Source organism: Dipodomys ordii, unplaced genomic scaffold, assembly GCF_000151885.1.
Source record: "Dipodomys ordii isolate 6190 unplaced genomic scaffold, Dord_2.0 Scaffold1, whole genome shotgun sequence".
NCBI classification, from domain to species: domain Eukaryota; kingdom Metazoa; phylum Chordata; class Mammalia; order Rodentia; family Heteromyidae; genus Dipodomys; species Dipodomys ordii.
Window position 1 is genome coordinate 26,353,077 of NW_012267217.1, and position 23,943 is coordinate 26,377,019.

General features: G+C 36.6%; 1 protein-coding gene across 3 annotated transcripts in view; it reads left to right on the forward strand.

The window, feature by feature from the left end:
- Rb1 (retinoblastoma 1) overlaps window positions 1-23,943 on the forward strand; it is a 134,807-nt gene that overhangs the window by 57,159 nt on the left and 53,705 nt on the right. For all 3 annotated transcript variants that reach the window (XM_013009310.1, XM_013009330.1, XM_013009321.1), the window contains 4 exons: window positions 387-443; window positions 873-904; window positions 987-1,063; window positions 2,198-2,394. In XM_013009310.1, the coding sequence (XP_012864764.1) occupies window positions 387-443; window positions 873-904; window positions 987-1,063; window positions 2,198-2,394 (363 nt within the window). The remainder of the gene's footprint in view (window positions 1-386; window positions 444-872; window positions 905-986; window positions 1,064-2,197; window positions 2,395-23,943) is intronic.

Here is a 23,943-nt window from a genome sequence, read left to right on the forward strand (position 1 = left end):
GAGGCCCTGGGTTCGATTCCTCAGCACCACATAAGCAAAAAGAAAAAAGCCAGAAGTGGCGCTGTGGCTCAAGTGGTAGAGTGCTAGCCTTGAGATGAAGAACTGAGGGACAGCGCCCAGGCCCAGAGTTCAGGCCCCACGACCGGACCCAAAAAAAAAAAAGAATTCACAGACTTTTCTGCCTGGGTTGGCTTTGAACCAAGATACTCAGGTCTCAGCCTCCTGAGATAACAGGCATGAGCCACTGGCACCTTGCTACTTTTGTGGTCCTTTGATAGCTCATATTTCCAAGAAGGTTCTAAAATACATTTCAAGAAAATACTTACTAAAAAGTAATTTTGTAATTTTCTAAAATATTAAGATCTTATTTTTCTTTTCCTTTGTAGAGATATAAACTTGGAGTCCGATTGTATTACCGAGTGATGGAATCTATGCTTAAATCAGTAAGTTAAAAATAATATATAGGGCTGGGAAGGTGGCTTAGTGGTAGAGTGTTTGCCTTGCATGCCTGAGGCCCTGGGTTCGATTCCTCAGCACCACATAAGCAAAAAGGAAAAAGCCGGAAGTGGCACTGTGGCTCAAGTGGTAGAGCGTTAGCCTTGAGCTGAAGAGCTGAGGGACAGCGCCCAGGCCCAGAGTTCCGGCCCCATGACCGGACCCAAAATAAAAAATAAATAAATAAATATATATATATATATATAATGGACAACAAGGTTACTACTGGCACAAATATCTTTAAAAAATTTTATTGTTATTCTAAAGGTGATGTACAGAGGAGTTATAGTTATATAAGTCAGGTAAAGAGTACTTTTTTTTGGACAATGTCACTCACAAATAAGATTTTATTAAACTTTAAAAAAAATTTGTTTCAGGAAGAAGAACGGCTATCCATTCAAAATTTTAGGTAATTTTTAAAAATTTTGTACAAACAAGTTCTTCTTTGTATAAAAGTAAATATTTTAAAGTCATTCTCTTTCTTCCTTTAGCAAACTCCTGAATGACAATATCTTTCATATGTCTTTATTGGCGTGTGCTCTTGAAGTTGTAATGGCTACATATAGCAGTAAGTTAAATTTTAGTAACTAAACATTTTAGTTTAAAGTTAACAATAACCCTATGGTGTGTTGTGGTTGTTTTTATTATTTTATTGTTTTGGTTTGGTTTGGTTTTGGTTGTCATGAAGATATTTAAGAGGCTTAATATCTTAATTTTTCCAGTCATTTTTGGGGGTATTATAGTAGTATATTCTCATTGTGAACATATTGAATCCATGAAAGGTAGTTGTTGGAACTTAAGGATCTATGAGTTTGTAAAGTACCAAAAGAGCATTAAAGAGCAGCCAGTATTGAAAACACCAATATAAACTGTGCTTATGAGACCAACAGTTGAAATAGAATTCACCAGAGCCTGAATGTTTTCTTATTTGGTCTATGATTTTATACCCACTAAGATGAAAATTTAATAATTTCTGATAAATACCTATTGAGAAAGAGAGAGAGAGTCAGTCAGTTCTGGGGCTTGAACTCAGGGCCTGTGTGCTGTCCTACTTCTGGCTTTTTGGAGGTTAATTGAAGATAAGAGTCTCAGGAATTTTCATGCCCGGGCTGGCTTCAAACTCCAGTCCTCAAGGATCTTAGCTATCCTAAGTAGCTAGGGTTACATATGTGAGCCACTGGCACCAGGCATAAAAAATAATTTTAAGTACAAGTTATTTTGTAAATAATGTCACAGATGTTAAGTTTTACATGCAGAAACAAAAGGACAATAAAAGAGAAACTCTGAACATATTACAGAATCATTTTAAACACTAAACATTTTAAAGAGATGAAATTAGCAATATTTTAAAAAATCTTTCCCTCTTTGCACCACAGATTAGTGAAAGTTAAATGAATATGCTAATGCATTTCTGGTAAGATGTTAAATTTGTCTCTGAAAAAAGTTTGGAGTGTTTTAAACTTTTGCAAATTTGACATTAACTCTGAGCTCTTTTTCTTAGAAAAACATACATGTAAATATACATAAAATTAAGAAGCCTATTTCTTTGAAGTCTGTATATTCTAGAATAAAATATTCTACTATAAATAAAGGTTGTTGAATCTTTCTGCTATATTTACCATCTTTTCTTTGTGAAAGCCTTCCAAATAAAATATTTAGGCCTTAACATTTCACCTACACATTTTTCTCTTTTATTTTTTAGGAAGTACATCTCAGAATCTTGATTCTGGAACAGATTTATCCTTCCCATGGATTCTGAATGTACTTGAATTAAAAGCCTTTGATTTTTACAAAGTGATTGAAAGTTTTATCAAAGCAGAAGCTAATTTGACAAGAGAAATGATTAAACATTTAGAACGATGTGAACATCGAATCATGGAATCTCTGGCATGGCTTTCGGTAAGTAACTAGCTAAAATAATTAAAGATATTTATTAGCATATAGCTAATAAATAATCTGCTAGTGAGAATTTTGCCTTAAGAGCAAACATTCGATTTAATGAATAATGCATTATTCAGTGTATAGACTAACGATTAAGTGGGATATTAGAATAGACATTTATTAGTACTCCCCAGATCATCTGGTACAGTGATTTGAGAATAGCTTTCCTTAAAACATAGCATTTTAAAGTAAAGCAAAAGACTTTAAAGTGTTTAGGTAGTTTATTTCAAATACAGTTGTTATAATGTAAATGTTTTTAAATTTCAACAAAATTAACAATTTGAGATTATGCTATTTAGGTGATTAAAATTACAACTTTCTAATCATTTAGTGGGATTCATTTTACAACTTTCTAATCATTTAGTGGGATTCATTTTGTTCCATTATTTAAGCTAACATAAAACTACACTATTGTCTATTATAGGCATTGTTTAAAACATGGTAAGGGCATAAATCTTGTTCTCTAGGCATTCTGTTCATAGCACATAGCTAGTGATAAGGCCTTTGACTTAAATGCAGCATTTCCTATATACCAACTGTAAATTACTACAATAATATTTGTGGTTTTTTTGTTTATGATAGGATGGTGTGAGACTGATAGGCCCCAGAATTGAAATTCTAAGTGTACTTTCTAGGAGATGAGACAATAGAGAACATCTATTCATGCCAAAAACCTAGAGTAGTAGTGGGTAACTATGTGAAGATAACTCCTGCCTCACAAACAGAATGGACACTCTGTATTTTTCCCATGAAAACAATGGGCTTTATAGAGAAGGGATATGACATGTATATGTGTGTGTAATACAAACATACACACACATACAAAGTATTTATTTTAAATGATAGTTGAAAGTTTTCATAAATTAAGCCTATCTGTGCAACTAACTGAGGATAGTCTTTAGGTTCTATCTCACAGTAGACATTTCTCATTAACTTCATAGATTGATGGGTACATTGTCTAATATTGGTTAGGGAACATCAAATCAGTTACCATTGCCAATATTTTTGGGGGATGCTGAGAATTGAACACATAGATTGGCAAGTCTCTACCACTGAACTAAATAATTCCCATTCTTGACTCCTATAATTCAACGAAATAATGAATATCATTGTAGTTTGAATGATCTTCTGAGGAAACAGGTTCAGCATCTTTGCTTGACAGTCTTGAGAAACACAAATTCAGGGAGATTAGCGAACAGGTTTTTTTTGTAAGTGTATGATGTTGGGATGATCTATTGACAAATCTAGTAAATACATTCTATGGAAATTAGAGAATTCATCACACTTAAAGGTTGGGTTAAGTGGCTTCCAGATATTTGGGCCTATTAACTCTATTAAGAAGTTCATAATGGGGGCTGGGAAGGTCGCTCAGTGGTAGAGTGCTTGCTTGCATGCATAAGGCCCTGGGTTCAATTCTTCAGCACCACATAAGCAGAAAAAACTGGAAGTGGCGCTATGTCTTAAGTGATAGAGCACTAGCCTTAAGCTGAAGAGCTGAGGGACAGTGCCCAGGCTTTGTGTTCAGGCCCCATGACTGACCAAAAAAAAAAAAAAAGTAGTTCATAATGCTAGTAGGTGATAAGATGAGATTTATATATACTGATTTCTGTAATTTGTAAATACAATGTTTTTTTCCAGTAAATCTTTACAGACATTAGGTGTTTATTCTCCAGTTTGTCTCTCTTCTCAGCAGTATTATTTACTTTTTATAATATCCCATTTACTACCTTTTGACCATTTTTCTCACTGAAGCCAGATCTTATGAAGATCTTATGCTAATTCCCCAGATAGATATGTTCTGCTGTTGTGTTCCCCTGGTGATGTGGGAAGAAGACCCTTCATGACATGACTCTATACCAAAAAAAAAAAAATGGCCACTATACAACCTGCACAGCATATAGAAAACAATGGCCTGAAATTATTGACGGGAAAGAACAGGCATAAATGAAAAGACAGAGGAAAGTTCTCAGACTGTGGAGGAAGGTCTCTGAGTAAGAATGGGAAAGACAGTGATGTCAGGATTCCAGTGGGAACTCTGGGTTTTCTGATAAGGGAAAGTAGAGATATCTGCAAATGAGGAATCCTTGGCCATTGAAGAAAATGGAAGAATCTTGCAAGGGAAAGAACCAGAGAATGTATGTCCAAATTCTGAGGACCCCCATCTCTGACTGAAACCTGAATCATTCCTGTACATAACTACTCTGAGTAGCTTAATGAAAGATAAAAGGTCTGAATTGTAACTGGAGTTGCTGCCCAGTAAATGGGAATGTACAGTTCAAGTTTAGCAATGACAGACAGGTGTCTGATAACATAGACACAATCAATCAATCAATATTCAAGAAAAATAAAAGAATCCAGAATCTTCATGATACAAAATGATGTCAAAATGTAATTATAAAATTACTTATCAAACATGTTTTGAGAGCTTTAACTATTTGATGGCTCAAATGCTCTTTTTAAAAAGCTTTGTACTTTTTCTATGTCAGCAGTTCAGAGTGTGAGATAAGTTTCCTTGGTGGTACTTGAAACTACTTCAGGGAATCTGTACATTACTGATAAGATGTAATTTAGCTTTTCCTAGTCTGCTGATATTTAAACAGATGATCTAAAGCTATTGACACCTTTGCATGAATTAAGGTAGTGTAACAAACTGGCTAATAGTATTGGATTCTTAACCACTGCACACTCAGTTTTTAAAAAAGTATCAGTTTCACTTAAGATATTTTTGTTGGAAAATATTGATTTGATTAAATTCTCCCTCCCTCTTTATTTTCTCTCTCTCTTTCCTCCCTTTCACCTTCCTTCTTCCCTTTTCCCTTCCCCTTCCCCATTCCCCTTCTCTGTCCTCCCTCCCTCCCTCCCTCCCTTCTTCCTTCCTTCCCTCCTTCCCTCCTTCCTCCCTCCCTTCCTTCCTCCCTCCCTTCTTTCCTTCCTTCCTTCCTTCCTTGCATCTACTATATTTTTAATCTTTAATTTTTTACATCCCTGTGTACTAATTCTAAGGTCTACTTTCTTTTATGTCTGTTTCTATTAACTGCGATTTGTTTTTCTTTTTCTTTTTTTTTTGGTACCCATACTGGAGTTGAATTGTTGCTTAGCTTTTTCTGCTCATGGCTGGCATTCTACTAACAGCTTTTTCTTCCTTCCTTCCTTATTTCTTGGTGCTAGTACTGAGGCTTGAGCTCAGGGCTGGGGCTCTGTCTCTGAATGGCTTTACTTAAAGCTAGTTCTCTATGACTTGAGTCACAGTTCCACTTCTGTCTTTTTGGTCATTAATTGGAGATTAGAACCTCATGAATTTTCCTGCCTGGACTGGCTTCAAACTGAGATCCACAGATCTCAGTCTCTGAGTAGCTTGGATTACAGGCGTGAGCCACCAGTGCCTGGCAAATCTCCACTCTTGAATATATGTTTTTAAAACATTCAGTTGTGAAACTGAAGGATATGTAAAGGTACATACCACAGAAGCCTTAGTTGTCTTGAGGACAGTTGTTGGTTGAGTTGTGACTGAACTAGTTGGTGTTTTTATCAAAACACACATATTGTACTTATGAGATGGATAAGCAATTGTGTACATTTCCCTGAAAAATAAAACAAGCTTCAACAAAAACTTGACAATGAAAGTTACTAATGATAGACTATATCTTCAAGTGAAAACTAGAATATTGGGAAGCCTTGTTTACTGATACCTTAACATCTTTCCAGTACTTGAAAAACTTTTCTGATAATAGTAATGCTGATATCAGTGAATATGATTTTTATATGTATATTTTTTAACATTTGAGAAATCTTTATAATTCAGGGAATTAATATTACAAATGATTAATGCATCATTATACAGGTGTAAGAGGTTCATTAAAAGTATGATAGACTAATTGTAAGTTCTTAGACTGAAAAGTTTCTGTTCACTGATACTGATTCAACAGTGCATCTAATCTTAAAGTACCACTTGTTGAATTTGATGTAGTGTCAAGAAGAAAGACCAAAATTACCTAAAAAGTTTTTAGAAGTCTCTTTTTATCTCTCTAAGGGGGAAAGTGTACACTTTTTTCTGTATATTTCAAAACAACATAGTGAAAGAAAGTAAATATAAAAGCAGATGTAAGGCTCCAGATCTTTTGCTAAATCAGATAATAAAGGCATTAGAAAGAATACCATGCCACTCTTCTGTTGTCATTGTTTAGAATGTTTTTTAAATCAAAATGCTAATTTATTTTAACCTATAATTGTTTAAAATAAATCACCTATTTTAATAAGATTTTGGTTTTAATTAAATTTTAATTCAAATAAAGCAATACCAATATTGTACACACACACACACACACACACACACACACACACACACACCCTTTTGGGATCCTCACTAATTTAAGAATGTAAAAGGGATTTTGTTGTTGTCAGTAATGGGGCTTGAACTCTGGGCCTGAGTGTTGTCCCTTAGCTCTTCAGCTCAAGGCTAGTGCTCTGCCACTTGAGTCACAGCACCACTTCCTATTTTCTGGTGGTTTCTTGGAGAAATAAGAATCTCAGGGACTTTCCTGCCTGGCTGGCTTTAAACCTTGATCCTCAGATCTCAGCCTCCTGAGTAGCTGGGATTACAGGCGTGAGCCACTACCACCTGGCAGAATGTAAAAAGTTTATAAGCTCTCTTTCTTGTTTAACTACCACTCAGGACAAGCAGGTTTGTTTCTGCCTGTCCTCAAGGAAATACTTTTCCCTGCCTTTTTGTTTACCACATTTTAAAGTTTCCTTTTGCTTTTTCCTCTTTTCTTATACTAGGCTGTAATCATCCTTCCTTCCTTTTCACTCATTTTTTGTTCATTATCCATGCCATGTATTAGTCATGTTATAAGCCTTATGTATTAGTACATATGCACACCTTTTGTTAGGTGGTTTTAATGTATGACAAGCAATGAAAACAGGAACTGTCATCGTATTTTCAGATGTAGCAATGGCTTGTATAATGTATAGTAAAGGACAGAGATGCGTCAATTTACCTGACTTTAAGTAGGTAGTAATGTCATTCATTAAAATAAGATACCCACCATTCGATAACATTTTCTGGGAAAACAAATTCCATTTGATTATGTTGAGTATGAATTATAAGTAATTCTATTATAGTATGAAAAGAGAAGGCCACAGATAGAATCCTTAGACTCTCCAGCCTTTAAACAAAGCACAGGAAAAAGAATATTCTCTCTTACATAAGAAATAAAAGATGTTAGAGTCATTTAGAGAGAGCATTGTAAAGTCTGAGAGAGTAGAGTGCTTGCTGTTTCAGTCACTGTGGAAGTAACCTTGAGAGAACTGAAAAGTTCTAATAATAATGACAAAAGAAGACAATGAGAGCAGCAAGACTGCTAAATGAAATGGTGGGGACAGGATAAGATGCAAATTGTGATAAAGTAAATATATGGCTTTCTTTAAAACAAAGTTTGCCTATGAAGGAACTACAGATACAACAAAAGTAAAGACAGAGCTTGGGGAGTGGAAGGTAGGGGAATCAATAGGAATTAAATGATACAGAGATATTAGGAGTATTCTCTATGGGAAACAATATAGTGCATTAAAACAACGATTTTACTTAGGAGTTTGTAGGTCAGGCATTCAGGAAGAACTTGGCAGTTTATCTCTGACCATGTGGTGTCAGCAGATGTCTGGAGGTAGATGTGCCTCCGTGGTTCTTCTTTACTAGCACATCTGATACTTTGCTGCTTCTCCGTGTACACTTGGCACTCCTTTCTTCCTCCCTCCCTCCTGCAAGCCACATTTTAGCCTCCTGGCCTTCTTGTGGAGAAACTGCTTCTTGGTATTATTCAGATCTCCATCTGGCATTATTTTTCTTTTTAAGATTATGCTTGTATAGGCTTTTAGTGAGGATTCTTTCAACTTTTTTTTTCCTTTTTTTCAAAAAAAATTTTTATTGTGAAAATACTGTACAGAAGGGTTACAATTACATGGGCAAGATAATGAGTACATTTCTTATCAAGCATTGTAGCCTCCTCCTTTGTTTCCCCTTCCCATTCTTTCCCACCCTCACCCCCCCACCCAACCCTCCTCCTCACCCCCTCCCCCTCTTTCAACTTTTATATATCTAGAAGGGATTGAAAGATACTTGGCTGAGTATAGAATTTTAAATTCAGTTTTTTTTTCTTTCAGTGATTTAAAAACATAACTTCTGTTTTCTGGCATGCATTGTTCCTGACATAATCTGCCTTGTATTTGTTTTTCTATGTGTAGTAGGACCATGCTTTCAGGCTGCTTCCAAGATATTGCCATTTTAAGCAATTTGGTTATGATCTGCCTTGATGTGCCCTTCATGTTTCTTTTGTTTGGAGTTCTGCTTAGATACATGAACTTACTGATAGCACATTTGGAAATTTGGGTCATTATTTAAGATATTTTTGGCTCCCCCTAGCTTTTCATTGTGCATTTTAGTCACATAAATATTAGATCTCTTGACATCCTACAGCTTATTGATGTTGGTTTTTGTTTTTTTTAAATCAAGGTTCCTTTTCTATATTTTGTTTTGGAGGATTTATAAAATTACATCTTCAAGTTCATTCATTTCCCTGCCCCTTTGGAAATATCTAATATGCTATTCATTGCATCTACTATATATTTAATCTTTAATTTTTTACATCCCTGTGTACTAATTCTAAGGTCTAGTTCCTTTTATGTCTGTTTCTATTAACTGCTATTTGTTTTTCTTTTTCTTTCTTTCTTTATTTGGTACCCATACTGGAGTTGAATTCAAGGCCTCACATTGTTGCTCAGCTTTTTCTGCTCATGGCTGACATCCTGCTAACAGCTTTTTAAAGTTAAGTGGAGATAAAAGTCTCTTAAGATTGTTGGTTGAGGGCTGGGAAGGTGGCTCAGTGGTAGAACACTTGCCTTGCATGTTCCAGGCCCTGGGTTCGATTCCTCAGTACCACATAAGAAAAAAGCCAGAAGTGGCGCTGTGGCTCAAGTGGTAGAGTGCTAGCCTTGAGCTGAAGAGCTGAGGGACAGCGCCCAGGCCCAGAGTTCAGGCCCCACGACCGGACCCCCCCCCCCCAAAAAAAGAAGATTGTTGGTTGGGCTGGCTTCAAACCTCAATTCTCAGATCTGAACTTCCTTAATAGCTTGGATTATAGGTGATTATGGCAGCTAGCTACTATTTTTTCTTTTAAAAATGTGTATTTTTGTTGGACATGCAGGCTCATACCTGTAATCCCAGCTACACTAAGAGAAATGAACATAATTTCAGTACAAGGCCAGCTAGGGTAAAGGCCATTACCCTATGTGAAAAATAACCTAAAGCAAAGAGTGCTGGAAGTATTTAAGTGGTAGAGGGCTTGTTTAAAGCAAGTGCAATCCCTGAGTTCAGACTTCAGTACTACCAAAGTAAGAGAAATCAACACACATGTCTGCTTGCTATATATTGTGAATTTTACCTTACTGCGTCCTAGCTGTTTTCATAGTTCTTTTAATATTCTTTGATTGTATTTTGGGATACAGTTAAATTATTAACAACTACTTGATCTTTTCCATGTTTCATTTTTTCCCCCTGTTTTTAGACAAAAAGCAGTCTACATAACTAATTTCTCCCCACTGCCCAGGCAGTGTCCTTCTGAGTTTTCTACATCAAATATAGATAACAGCCTTTTTTACTTTAGCTAGTAGAAATCAGAATTCGTTCGTGCTCCAGGCCTGGGATGGTTCTACTCTTTGGGGTGGTTTTTTTCCTCCAATTGTTTAGTTCCCTTGTTTATTGCCAAAGTGACTCTCTACTTAACATCCTTGTTTTTTCATATCTGTTATTTTGGAACTATTGGTATCCATTTGTGTTTCTTCTTCTTATGTCATTGCCTGGAAACTGTTTCAGTAAACTGTGGCAACAGTGAGGCTCACCATTGGTTTTCCATCTCTCAGAGATCTCAGATTGCCTGTTCAGTGCCTGAAAACTGTTGTTTCATTTAGGTCTCATTTATGTCTTTTAATACTGTGGTTGTTTGAAACAAATCTGGTCCCTGTTCCTTTATTAGGGCTGACAGGATCAATAAGCATAAGGGTTTATAATGGATAAAGTACTTACAAATATGAAATACATGCACTTAAAAGAATTTTTAGAGGATATTTCTGACTTCCTACAGTAAATACACTAAAGTACTAGTTATTATTTCTTCTAAATTTTAGTAAGTATCAAAACTGAATTCCATTTAAATGTCAAATATAGTCGACTTATTAAATTGGATTCTGTTATTCCATTTTTCTGTGGAATATTAGCAGATTTCTTCATGAAATTACATTAGTTTGATCAGCATACTTTTACATAAGAAAATATTGACAATTACTTTCCAATTGTTTTTCAATTATTTTTTTCCAAATTTTAAAGGAAGGAAAATACATCAGTACATTGATAATGGCTAGCTCCTATTTTTGGAGTTCTTATTTGGTGACAAACTTATAAGTAGTTTTTTTTCTCTAGTATTCTTTTGAAATGTCAAACTTGACAGGAAGTGAACACAAAAGGGAGAAAAGCCTGTGGCCTGGAGAAAGCCAAAAAAGGATATCTGTTGTCTGTTTGAATAGTGGGTCATTAACCTCTGGTGCACTTTGCACAAAGGTTTTACCATGAGACACATTTTTTAAGTTTCTCTTTATAAAAAACTAAGTGTCAGGAAGGCAAATGAATTATAAAATAATGGTTAAGTCACAGTTAACCACTAAAGACAGTGAAACAATAGAAGTCATAAAGTAACACAACAATTATGCTAATTTATTTTAAAAATCAGAATTTAGAAGTTTTATTATGTCTGAAGTTAAGGCTTTACTTTTTCTCACCCCGACCCAATTTATTCCTAATGTCATGTTCCTAACTTGTACAGTCAACTAATAGATTCTCAGTTGACTTAGAAGACTTGACTTCACTATTCAAAACTGAAATTATTTTATTCAAAATACTTCTTTACGCCAAATATCTCCATTTTTCTATTACTTAAAAACTTTCTAGGCTTGAATATCAAGCAGTCTCTCCATCTTGTTTTCTATAATTTAAAATAGACTTTGATGCTAATTATTTATTTAAATTCAGAGCTTGAGCTCAGAGTCGCATAACTCAGAGCTTTCTTTTCACTGTTAGTGTTCTACCACTTGGGGTGCCCCTCCATTTGGTAGTTAATTGGAGATGAATTTTTTTGACAGGGCTGGCTATTAACTGTGATCCTCTAGATCTCAGTAGCTTAAGTAGCCAGGATTAAAGACAGGAATCCAGTACCTGGAATTTCTATAATTATTTTTTTAGAATTTTATTATTAAATGGTTGTATGAAGAGGTGATAATTCCTTAAGTCAGTTATGAATGCAATGTATCTTTTCAGTGTCACCTCTTCCATCATTCTTCCTATCCCTACCCTCGACTTACGTAGTTCAATTCTTTTCATAATGTACATTGACTGTAATGACTGCATTTGTTCACCCTTCCTCACTCTGTTCCTGTGCCTCTGACCCATTGCCCTCTCCCAGAACATGTTTTTGTTTCCTGATATTCATTTTGATAAAGAGTTCATTAGTAAGCCAGGCGCCGGTGGCTCATGCCTTTAATCCTAGCTACTCAGGAAGCTGAGATCTAAGGATCGAGGTTCAAAGCCAGCCCAGGCGAGAAAAGCTGTGAAACTCTTAGATCCAATAAACCACCAGAAAACCAGAAGTGGCACTGTGGCTCAAGTGGTAGAGCACTAGTCTTGAGCTGAAGAGCTGAGGGACAGTGCTCAAACCCAGAGTTCAAGCCCCATGACCAACAACAACAACAAAAAAGAGTTCATTAGTTGCTCAGGGTAGTTGACCTTTGGAATTCTCCACTAAGTTCTATATGATTTTTAAAAATATTTTACCATGCCTCTCAGATTTAATTATTTTAAAAATCCATTTTAATTTATATTTCCATAGACCACCTTGTTATATCATCGCCTTCTGCCTGCTCTGGTCTCCCACCTTTTATGCTACTGTCTACCTTTTTTGTTTGTTTGGTTTTTTGCCTACTTAGTTTTCCTAAATGCTATTCCTGATATGTTCCTGTTCAGGGACCTACAGTATCCTCCACTGCCTTCCAGGAAACCTAACATCTTTGCTATGACTGTGATAATGTAGCCCTGTCTTGTTATCACAGCTCTATTAATTCCTCACTGCCATCTCTGGTTCAAACCACTTTATCCAATGAGAGCTGGCATGCATATTATGGGACATGGAATCAGAAGACGTGATTTTAGGTCTTAGCGCTTCCATGTACAAGTTAATGTGTGTTAGTTTCTTCCTTGTAAATAGAAACATTTGCATCTTTTCTCCTGTTGATGATGCTGAGGATGAAACTAGGAACTTATACATGCTTCGCTCTACCATGCTTCAGCTTCATAAATTGAGATATACCAAATGACTAAGGTCCTTTAGAATTGTATTTGTTGTTCTTACAAAGCCATTTAATGCTCAGAATTTCTTGTTATTACTGAATAAGAATCCATATTCCTTTGGATTGATTTAAGATTTATAAAATATTCAAGAAAATTATATATATATATATATATTTTGGGGGGGGGCCCGGTTGTGGGTCCTGAACTCTGGGCCTGGGCGCTTTCCCTCAGCTCTTCAGCTCAAGGCTAATACTCTACCACTTGAGCCACAGTGCCACTTCTGGCTTTTTTCTTTTTGCTTATGTGGTGCTGAGGAATCGAACCGAGGGCCTCAGGTATGCAAGGCAAGCGTTCTACCACTGAGCCACCTCCCCAGCCCGAAAATTATATTTATTTATATATTTATATATATTTTTTCCTTTTGGTGCTAGTACTGGGGAATTGAAATAAGTGTCCCTGTGCTGGTCCTGATCTTTTATGCTCAAAGCTAGCACTCCACAATTTGAACTACAGCTCTGCTATTGGCTTTTTGGTTCAGGGGGTTTTTTTTGTTTTGTTTTTTTTGTTTTTGTTTTAGGGTCGGTCATGGGGCTTGAACTCTGGGCCTGAGCCCTGTCCCTGAGCAATTCAGCTCAATGCTAGCGTTCTACCACTTTGAGCCACTGCACCACTTCTGGTTTTCTGATGGTTGATTGGAGATAAAGTCTCATGGACTTTACTGCCTAGGCAGGTTTAAACTGTGATCCTCAGATTTCAGCTTCCTGAGTAACTAGGATTACAGGCTTGAGGATACCAAGAGAAAAATAGTTTTTTTAAGAAAGATAACAGAACTCACTTTCCTGTTCTCCTTTAGCCCAGTTCTTCCCAGTTCTCTCCTCTCTGGGCTGTACATGATATTCTACTGTACATCTACTATTTTTAAAGGAACTGTTACTTGCCTCTGTGAATTGTGTGGACGTAGATATTTACACACACACACACATATTTACACACACACACACACACACACGCACACACACACACCATGAATATATATGAGCCAGTCTTTGGCCTTCAAGGAGTTTGGAATCTAGTAGAGAAGTGAATCAGTATAAAAGAATAGTCATGTGCTGGGAAGGTGGCTTAGTGGTAGAGCGCTTGCCTTGCATGCCTGAGGCCCTGGGTTCGATTCCTCAGCACCACATAAGCAAAAAGAAAAAAGCCGGAAGTGGCACTGTGGCTCAAGTGGTAGAGCGCTAGCCTTGAGCTGAAGAGCTGAGGGACAGCGCCCAGGCCCAGAGTTTAGGCCCCATGACTGGACCCCCCCCCAAAAAAAAAAGTCATATGTGGATGAGGGAAAATTGTAGCAGGTTTAGAAATGTGCAGTGGTACATGAGGATTAAAATGGTGTTAAAAGCTAGGTTGTAGAGTACCTACCTTTGTAAAACTGAAAACCTAACACTATTGGTAAAGTATATTTGCTAGAAAAGTGAATACACCAAATAATTTTAGGCACAATTTTCTTTTTGGTTGTAGTTCAGTTTGAACTCAGAGCCTTGTACTTGCTGGGAACTGGGGCTTGAACTCTAAGTCTCCCTCTCTTGCTTGTTTTTATTTGTTCATAGATGGTGCTCTACCACTTGAGACATGCCCCAGTCATTTTTACCTTTTCAACTTAGATCTCATCTTTCCCCTGCCATTCTAGGACTGCTTCTCCCATGTCTGTCTCTCATGTAGCTACACATATGTGCCACCATGCCCACCCAGCTTACTGGTTGATATGAGGTCTCACTAACATTTTGCCAACCTGACCTTGAGCTATACTCTTCCTAATCTCTGCATCCTGGGTATCTTAGAGTAGGCACTAATTATTTTTTACAACAGGTATTCACATAACTTTTTTTTTGGGGGGGGTCCAGTCGTGGGGCCTGAACTCTGGGCCTGGGCGCTGTCCCTCAGCTCTTCAGCTCAAGGCTAGTGCTCTACCACTTGAGCCCCAGGGCCACTTCCGGCTTTTTTCTTTTTGCTTATGTGGTGCTGAGGAAGCAAACCCAGGGCCTCATGCATGCAAGGCAAGTGCTCTACCACTGAGCCACCTTCCCAGGCCCACATAACATTTTTTGAAGGAAATCTTTTTTTGTTTTGTCAGTACTAGAGATTTGAACTCAGGGCCCCCTTCTCTCATTGATACCACTGTAATATTTATTTTGGCATATGGAATATTATAAAACAGGGAAAATATCAAGGAATAAATTCCAAATAGAATTCTAATATTCATAAGAGGATTAAGATGCATAGATACACAGTAAATGTCAAAAGAAAATAGGATAGTAACTCAGTTCATGTGAATAATTATTTTACTAAGTATTCACTGAAATGTATATAGAAATGATTGCTTTAGAAAAGATCCAAGAATATTGATGGAGTGTTAGAGTACCTGCCTAGCAAGCACTGAGCCCCTGAGTTCAAAATCCCTTACTAAGAAAAGATCCAAAAATATATAAGCTCAATTTAGTAAAATAACTTTCTTCTTAGTTACTCAGGATCAAAGTAAGGCATTAAATGTATTGTTTTTGTTGCCTCTACACGTTATGTAAAACACAGACAGTGCAAGTCTTCTTTTGTATTTAGTTTTCTATAAGCACAAGTTCTTAAGCTAAGTCTGTTTGCAGTTGAAACAAAATCTTTGTCTAAACGTTTTCTCAAGCAAATTCTAGTACTTGGTTGGGTCTTTTTTTAGACCCTAAGTCTATTCTTTTCTCTATAGATTTGCCCCCTCTTTAATCTTGGAAATTGCAGCTCATTGTGGAGGAGAAGGTACTTTACCCCTCACCACTACACCGTCCACACTGTACCTACTTCTTTGTGCAATGGCACAAAAAAATTCAGGTTGAAAAATTTTTTTAGTAACTCAGGAATGCCTTTAACTAGCTTATAGAAACTTTATTTAGAAAGCAATGCTTTAAACCAGCTCATCTCTCCTTACTTCTTTGGAATGTTTCCTTATACAAATTAGCACTAGACTTACAGTGTAGGAATAAGAACAGGCAATGTCCATTATGTGTGTGTGTGTGTTTGTGTAAACTGAATTAGGAACCTTGAGGAGATAGGTGGAGATGCTAAAGATGAAGGGATAATAAAAGAGATGACTCTGATCAAGTTCTTGTACACAAAAATTGACATGTTAAACTGAAACCCCTTTACACAACTGTTTTAATGAAAAGGAAAAAAATTGCCAATGTTTTTATATGTGTAGAGGCACTATAAAAGGTGTTTACATTTGCTAACCCTATTACATTTTCCAACTTTATGAACAGAAGCTTTCATTATCACAGAAGAAACATGCACAGAGAAATGGAGACATCTTATTTTGTCCATAAAACTAGTTGGTGGTAGAGTCAGCATTTTCACTCAGGCTCTGGGTCCAGACTGTACTTTATGCTGCTTCTTGGTGTGTATTAGTTAACTGTTTGAAATTTGGGCTGTCAGAATTAGTTTCTTTGTGTTTTATCTGTGCCTGCCTTTTTCCTCGTATGTGTTACTGTGCTGTGGCAGGAGTCTGAGCTTTGGATCACAGGTCTTATTTGTCTGGAAGGATAAACACTGCTCTCTCTGTTTAATAGATAAAGAAACCTAAGGTTCAGAGATATCATGTGACTTGCTTTGGTGTAGTTGTGAGCATGTATGTCTCACTATCTCAGTCTTTCTTATTTGTAAAATGGGGAAAATAATGCTGATCTTTTAGAGTTGTGAGGAATAAATGAGCATATATAAGAATGATAATAAGAAACATTTCAGATGTTATTTCTCTTTACTTCATTGCCTTTTCCATGCAGTGATTTCTTAAGAGCAGAGAACCAAGAATGTAGGTTCGGTATTGGGCTTGTTTGTCCTGCCTTTCCTGCTTGCCCCATATATCCTATCACCTTCTCAAAGTGGAAAGAATTTAGGGGAAAAAAGTTGTCAATGAACTCTGGCATTGTTAAGTGTAGGAGGGTTGCTGTTACACATCTGTTGGAATTCGTTATATTGATGGGAATTGAAGCACACGTCCTCTTAGAGGGGCCAATACAGGTACTGATCTTAAAGGCTTCCTGAATACAGTCTTAAGAGTTTTCAGTTTAAACTTGTTATCTCTTCTGGAGTTGTGAAGATAGAATTCTGCATATGCAAAAAACAAAGGAATACCTTATGAGGTATCTGTCCTAATGTGTATAGCTTAGTAAAAAGCTGTTTTGTATATATACTGAAAAAGCATAGCCAGGGACTTGATAATATACTAGTCAAGCACTACAACTATTGAGTTATAACCTCAGCCCTTGATTTTCTTTTTTTTACATAGTCTTGAATGTCCATGAATTTAAGATCTTCCTGCCTCAGTCTTCCAAGTGCTAGGATTACAGGAATGAGCCAACACAGTTTGTTTCTTTGTTATATTTTAATGATAGTAAGAAATACTGAAACTTAGCAAGAATAATAAAAATATTTTGTGTGCTGGTCCTGAGCTTGAGCTCAGGAAGTGGGCACTGTCCCTTAGTTTTTTTTGCTCAAGGTTAGCTCTCTACCACTTAAGCCTCAGCTCTATTTCTGGCTGTGCTTATGGGTACATGTGCATGTGTGTTTAATTGTAGGTAAGTGTCTCATGGACTTTCCTGCCCAGGCTGCCTTTGAACTGCAACCTTTAGATTTCAGCCTTCTGAGTAGCTAGGATTACAGGCATGACATACTAATGCTTGACAATAAAAATGTTTTTGAAAATCCAACCTCTTGCATTATCTTTCTTACTACTGAGAATATTGAATGCCAGGCACCTGGGGCTCATACCTATAATACTAGCTTACTCAGGAACCCGAGATCTGAAAATTGAAGATTTAAGCTAGATCAGGCAATCAAATAGACTCTTTAGTTAAACTAGCAAAAAGTTGAATTTAGAGGCTCAAGTAGTAGCACCAGCCATGAGTGAAAAGCCAAATTATAGCTCAATGCCCAATATTGGATATTTTTGGTACTAAATATTTTCTTTATACCAGTGCTGGGACTTGAGCTCAGCCTTGATCTAACTTAGATTTCTGTTTTTAGTCATGTCTCACAGACTTTTTTTGCTCAGGGTTGTTTTCAAACCTCAATCTTTGACATCTTAGTTTCTTGAGTAGCTAGGATTCTAGGTGTTAGCTCTCAGTTCCCAGCTAGAATTATGTACTTTTAGGTCACTAGCTAACTTATTAAAATTCCCTTATATTGGAATAGGCTCTCTTGAAAAAAAGAACTTTTCACAGTTAAATTCCAGTGAAAAATGGCTGGCCTATAGATGATAGAAGCTAGTAAAGATTGTCATGTTAATGTAAAAAATTATATCCTTGACCTCTGTAATTACTTTTGTATGAACAGCTCTATAATCTCTTGCGGAGTAACTATATATATCCTTTTTTAAAATAAACACATACTGAATTACGTGTTTTTTTAAGTATTTTGATCTGATGAAGAAGTTTTGAGACCACAATATAAAATATTATGGAATTAATTATTTTGATCATTAATAAAAATTACATGTGTGATGCATGAGCCAGTTAACTGTTGGTTCTTTACTAGTGTTTTTTATTTAAATAAACTGCTGCTTCTGTTTATCAGCCTTTATCTAGAAAATATTTTCCTCTGAAGAACCTAAATTCAGAGTGAATACTTTTTTTTTCTGCCAGAATTGAGGCTTGAACTCTCATTCTTGTTGTTGTTGTTGTTGTTGTAGATCATGGAACTTGAACTTTGAGTGGGACTGGACAGTATCCCTCAGCAACTCAGCTCAAGGCTAGGGATCTACCACTTGAGCCACAGCACCACTTCCGGTTTTCTGTTGGTTTAGTGGAGATAAGAGGCTCATAGAAGGGGCTGGGAAGGTCCTCAGTGGTAGAGCACTTGCCTTGCATGCCTGAGGCCCTGGGTTCGATTCCTCAGCACCCCACAAGCAAAAAGAAGAAAGCCGGGAGTGGCGCTGTGGCTCAAGTGGTAGAGCACTAGCCTTGAGCTGAAGAGTTGAGGGACAGCGCCCAGGCCCAGAGTTCAGGCCCCACGACCGGACCAAAAAAAAAAAAAAGAGTCTCACAGACTTTCCCAGGCTGGCTTTGAACCGCGATTCTCAGGTCTTAGCCTCCTGAGTAGCTAGGTTGACAGCTGTGAGCTACTGGCACCCAGCTGAATCCACATTCTTCTTCTTTTGTTTTGTTTTTAGATTATATCATATATTTACTTTTTTAAATTTTTTTTTAAATTTGTTATTGTAAAGATACTCTACAGAGGAATTACAGTTACATGAGTACATTTCCTATTGAACATTGTTACCCCTGAACTCACATTCTTTTTTTATAATTTGATAATATTTTTATTATATTATCTTTAAGTAGTTGTACAAAGAAGTTCCGATTCTACAAAAGAGTATATAAACACAAGGTATCTGACAACATTGTCTTCACCCATCGCTCCTAACCCATCCCTTCTCTCACTTTCCTTTTTTTTTAATTGAGATTAGGTGATTACATAAATTTCACAGTATTATGGAATAGTGATACTTAAAGTCACAAACACATTTTAACCTTCACAAGGCAAATTGTCATTATCATGGTTTATAAAGTTTGTGAATTCTATGAGCTTTAACAGTACAGTTATTTCTTCCATATCAGGTAATATGTACATTTCCTTCTTTATGCTTAGTGTAAGCTGTTCCCTTTTTCCCTTTCATTCCTCCCTTCCCATCTTTGTCTTTGGGTTGCTTATCAGCTCACATTCTTGATAGGCTTGCTTGCTCCTCTGTTTGAGCCACTCCTCTAACTTGTATTTTTGCTGGTTGTTTTGGATATGGAGTCTTACGACTTTTTTTCCATTGGCTGGCTTCAACCTGCAGTCCTTCAGATTTCAGCCTCCTGAGTAGCTAGAATTACAAGTATGAGCCATCGATGCCTTCCCAATATGGATATCTTATACTTCTGTAATTATTTCTTTATTCTTAAAACAGAATTGTATATGAATCATAGGTCTTTATGTCCTATTAGAATATGAGCTAACAATAACATAAAATAAGTTAGAAAATTATCCTTTTAAGCAAAGTTAAGTTGAAGATTATATTGCTCATAAAATACTTACATTTTGATGAAAACCCCTTTTGTTATTACTTAGCTGGAGTAAAAGGATTTTTTTTTTGGTTAGTTGTGGGGCTTGAACTCTGGGTCTGGGTGCTGTCCCTGAGCTCTTCAGCTTAAGGCTAGCACTCTACCACTTGAGCCACAGCACCACTTCCAGTTTTCCAGTGGTTTATTGGAGATAAGAGTCTCACATACTTTCCTGTCCGGGCTGGCTTTGAACTGTGATCCTCAGATCTCAGCCTCCTGAGTAGCTAGGATTACAGGTATGAGCCACTGATGCCCGACTATTAAAAGCATTTTTAAATGGTATGACTTTTCTTGTTTTTCTTAAGACGATGCTATTACCCAACAATTTTTCTGGTTCAAATTTTTTTTTGGATCAAACTGCTTTTCACATACATTTACACCCTTTATCTCCAAAAAACCTGCAGAAATGACAATTCTCCCTCTCCCTTACACACACACACACACACACACACACACACACACACACTCTCTCTCTCTCTCGATACTCAGCAGGGCTTAAGACTATGAAGTGGGGAAGTATGGAAGGAAGTGGAGATGTTGATTATTTTTTGAGAATAAAATGCTGGTGAGAAGGCTGGGAAGGTGGCTCAGTGGTGTGTTTGCCTTACATGCATGAGGCCCTGGGTTTGATTCCTCAGCACCACATAAGAGAAAAAGCCAGAAGTGGCGCTGTGGCTCAAGTGGTAGAGTGCTAGCCTTGAGCTGAAGAGCTGAGGGACAATGCCCAGGCCCAGAATTCAGGTACCACAACTGTCAAAAAATACCACTGAGAGTTGGCTGGAGGTGTATTTCAAGTGGCACAAAGCCTAAACTTCAAACCCAGTACTCCAGTACTGCCAAAAAGTAAGTGAGCATCTATTGATGGATGTAACAAAAAAAATTCTGATAAAAATTAGAGTCTTAGCCTCCAAACTTCATGTAACAAATGTAGAATGGGATGTTACTGCTAATTATTCTGATCAAAATCTGGAGATAACAATCAGGAGGATCACAGTTTGCAGCCGGTTTGGGCAAAAAGTAAGGCCCACTTCAGCTAAGTGCAGAGTTTGGGCTGAAGCCCCTTACTATTGGCACACAGTACAAAGGGTACAAATGTAGACACTTTTCATCTTACAGTGATGTTATGGCCCAATTATCCCTTTGATTTCAGATTGAAAATACAACAAGAAAAAATATTTTAAACCTTTAATCTACTAAATAGCATAGCAACTCAACACTGTAAACTGAAAAGTGCATCTTGTTCGCCTTTGTGGTCACATGACTATGACTCACTGTGACTACCCAGAATGGAAACAAGTCCTATTACTAGAAAAGATTAAAAAGTTACAGTTTGAAGTATGATTTCTATGGAATAATGTTTATGCTTTCAAATCACCATTAATGGAACTGTAAATCAGGGAGCATCTGGTTATGTCTGGCCCTACTTCATCCTAAGTTTTATGTGTATATAATATACCTAGGACTGGAGTTTCCTGATGTGCCAAAGAGAAAAAAGTAAAAACTGGTAAATTCAGACTTCTGTAACAGATTTGGACAATACAACAAAATATTGTATTGTTAGATTGGATAATATTGTCCCTTACTTGGATATTTTGGAACATGACAGTTCAGTGTTTGTCTCTTCATTCCACAAGAAGGATTTGGGAAAATGGAGGTGAGAAAAAAAATATAACAGGAGGCTTCCTGCCTACCAAGGCCCTGAGTTCAGATCCCAGGACTGCCAAAATAAAAGAGCAGAAGTTTTCCAAAGTGTGATGGAAAGCTCACTTGCTGTGCCATCCATGAATGAACATGTTTTGGTAAAAATTCATGATTAACATAATACAAAAGTTTTCGAACCAAATAAGTTAGGAATAAGATTCAAATTAGATTCTTGTCAGGAATACTAGATATTTGATAACGAAAGTTCTGAGCTACACTGTCAAACTGAGGTCAAATATAATTTTCAGACAAAAAATAATTTATCGCTCGACTGTTATAGCTGAAATGAAATTCCTTCAGAATACACTTTAACAAAATGAAAAAGGGACAGCGCCCAAGCTCAGAGTTCAGGCTCCAATAACGACAAAAAAAAAAAAAATGAAAAAGGGATTGAAAAAAGCAGAAATCATGGTCTTAAAAAAAAAAAAAGAGGGGCTGGGAAGTTGGCTCAGTGGTAGAGCGCTTGCCTTGAATGCCTGAGGCCCTGGGTTCGATTCCTCAGTACCACATAAGCAAAAAGCCGGAAGTGGCGCTGTGTCTCAAGTGGTAGAGCGCTCACCTTGAGCTGAATTGCTGAGGGACAGCGCCCAGGCCCAGAGTTCAGGCCCCACGACCAGACCCAAAAAAAAAAAAAAAAGAAGAAGCTGTCAGAGCAATGCAAATATTTTTAAAAAGAAGGGAGTTTAGGTTTCACCTAATCCAAAAATCCATAGTTGAAGATAGAGTTCAACATGGTAAATAAAGGATTTAACTAAGGGCATACTAGCACTAGCAAAACCTTGATTAGAACTCCTGTCCCTCTGTTAATATGTTTAGAATACATTGTATGGATTTATGAAAAGGTCATAATCCACTAAAAAACTCACAAAAAAGTTCAAAATGAGTTTGGGGGTAGATAGGATAAGGAAAAGTAATATAAGTGATGACTTTGATCAAGTACAATGTTCAATATATGGATATACCACAATGAAACTCCTCACTTTGTTCAATTCATGTGTGCTAATACAATAATTTTTAATATACATTTATTCAACAAATAATTATTAATAATGTTATATACAAGGCAGTAATACAAATTAAGATTTGGATTTTTTTCTTTCTTTATCTTCCTTGGCTTTAGCCAAGAGCACATGTGGTTCACAGGGCTACCACCTGTTTTTGTAGATAAAGTTTTATTGGAACACAGCCACTTTATTGATTAGACCTTCTTGTTCACTGCAGTTCAGAATTAAATTGCACAAAATTGTGTAGCCCACAGGCCTAAAGCATTTCGTCTCTGATTCTTGAGGACAAAGTTTGCTTTTCACTGATACAGGTACATAAATACTCTTCCCAAAATAAACATTGTACAAAAAGATATATTCAGAAAAGTATCATATTCTTCAGCATTCCTCGAACCTCATCTGCACCCATGCCTTGTTATTTAGTTTATTTTTGTAAAAATAAACAGGTAAACATGGTTCGTTTTTCTCCTTTGCCTTTCTGTACATGAAGGTACTCTTACTCTTTGCTTTTATTTGCTTAATACTTCTTTCTGGAAATAATTCATATCACAATGACCAGAGTCATTTCTCCTTATTTTTAACTTCTTAGTAGTACTACATTTTGTATATATGATGTGTGTACTGTTATTTATTTCACCAGCTGTTGATGCTTGAGAATCTAGTTTCAAATATAGTATAATCTTAACACTGCACTAACCTTTCTTTCTTCCTTCTTTCAATTGTATGTGTGTTTGTGTGTGTATGCATGTATGTGTGTATGTATGTATGTATGTTGGTCTTTGCATGTGCTTCTCCTTGGCCACTATTAAATATTGAAGAACTATGTTAGTTACAGTTAACAGGTGCTAATAATTGTTTTTTAATGAGATAAGTACGTCAAAATAATTGAGTTTTTACCCAGTTTCCACCTCAACTTCTTACATGACTTTTGTACAAGTTATTTAGACTTTTAGTTTCTGGGTTTCCTCTTAACTGTTTCAGAACTGCCTTGAAACCACTAAGGTTTCACTAATCCTATTAGATTAGCTCATCTGTAAGTATGCAATACATATTTGCTACTCCTACATTCAATTAAACTTTATTTACAAAAACCAGAGTGATGGATGTAGCTCAATGGTATAAAGCATATGGTTAGCATGAGCAAAAGCCCTGGGTTCAATCCTCATGTCTACTTTATTATTGTTTATTCACTTGGTTGAGTTTGAATATTTATTTATTTATTTATATTTTTTTTGGTGGTCATGGGGCTTGACCTCTGGGCTTGGGCGCTATCCCTCAG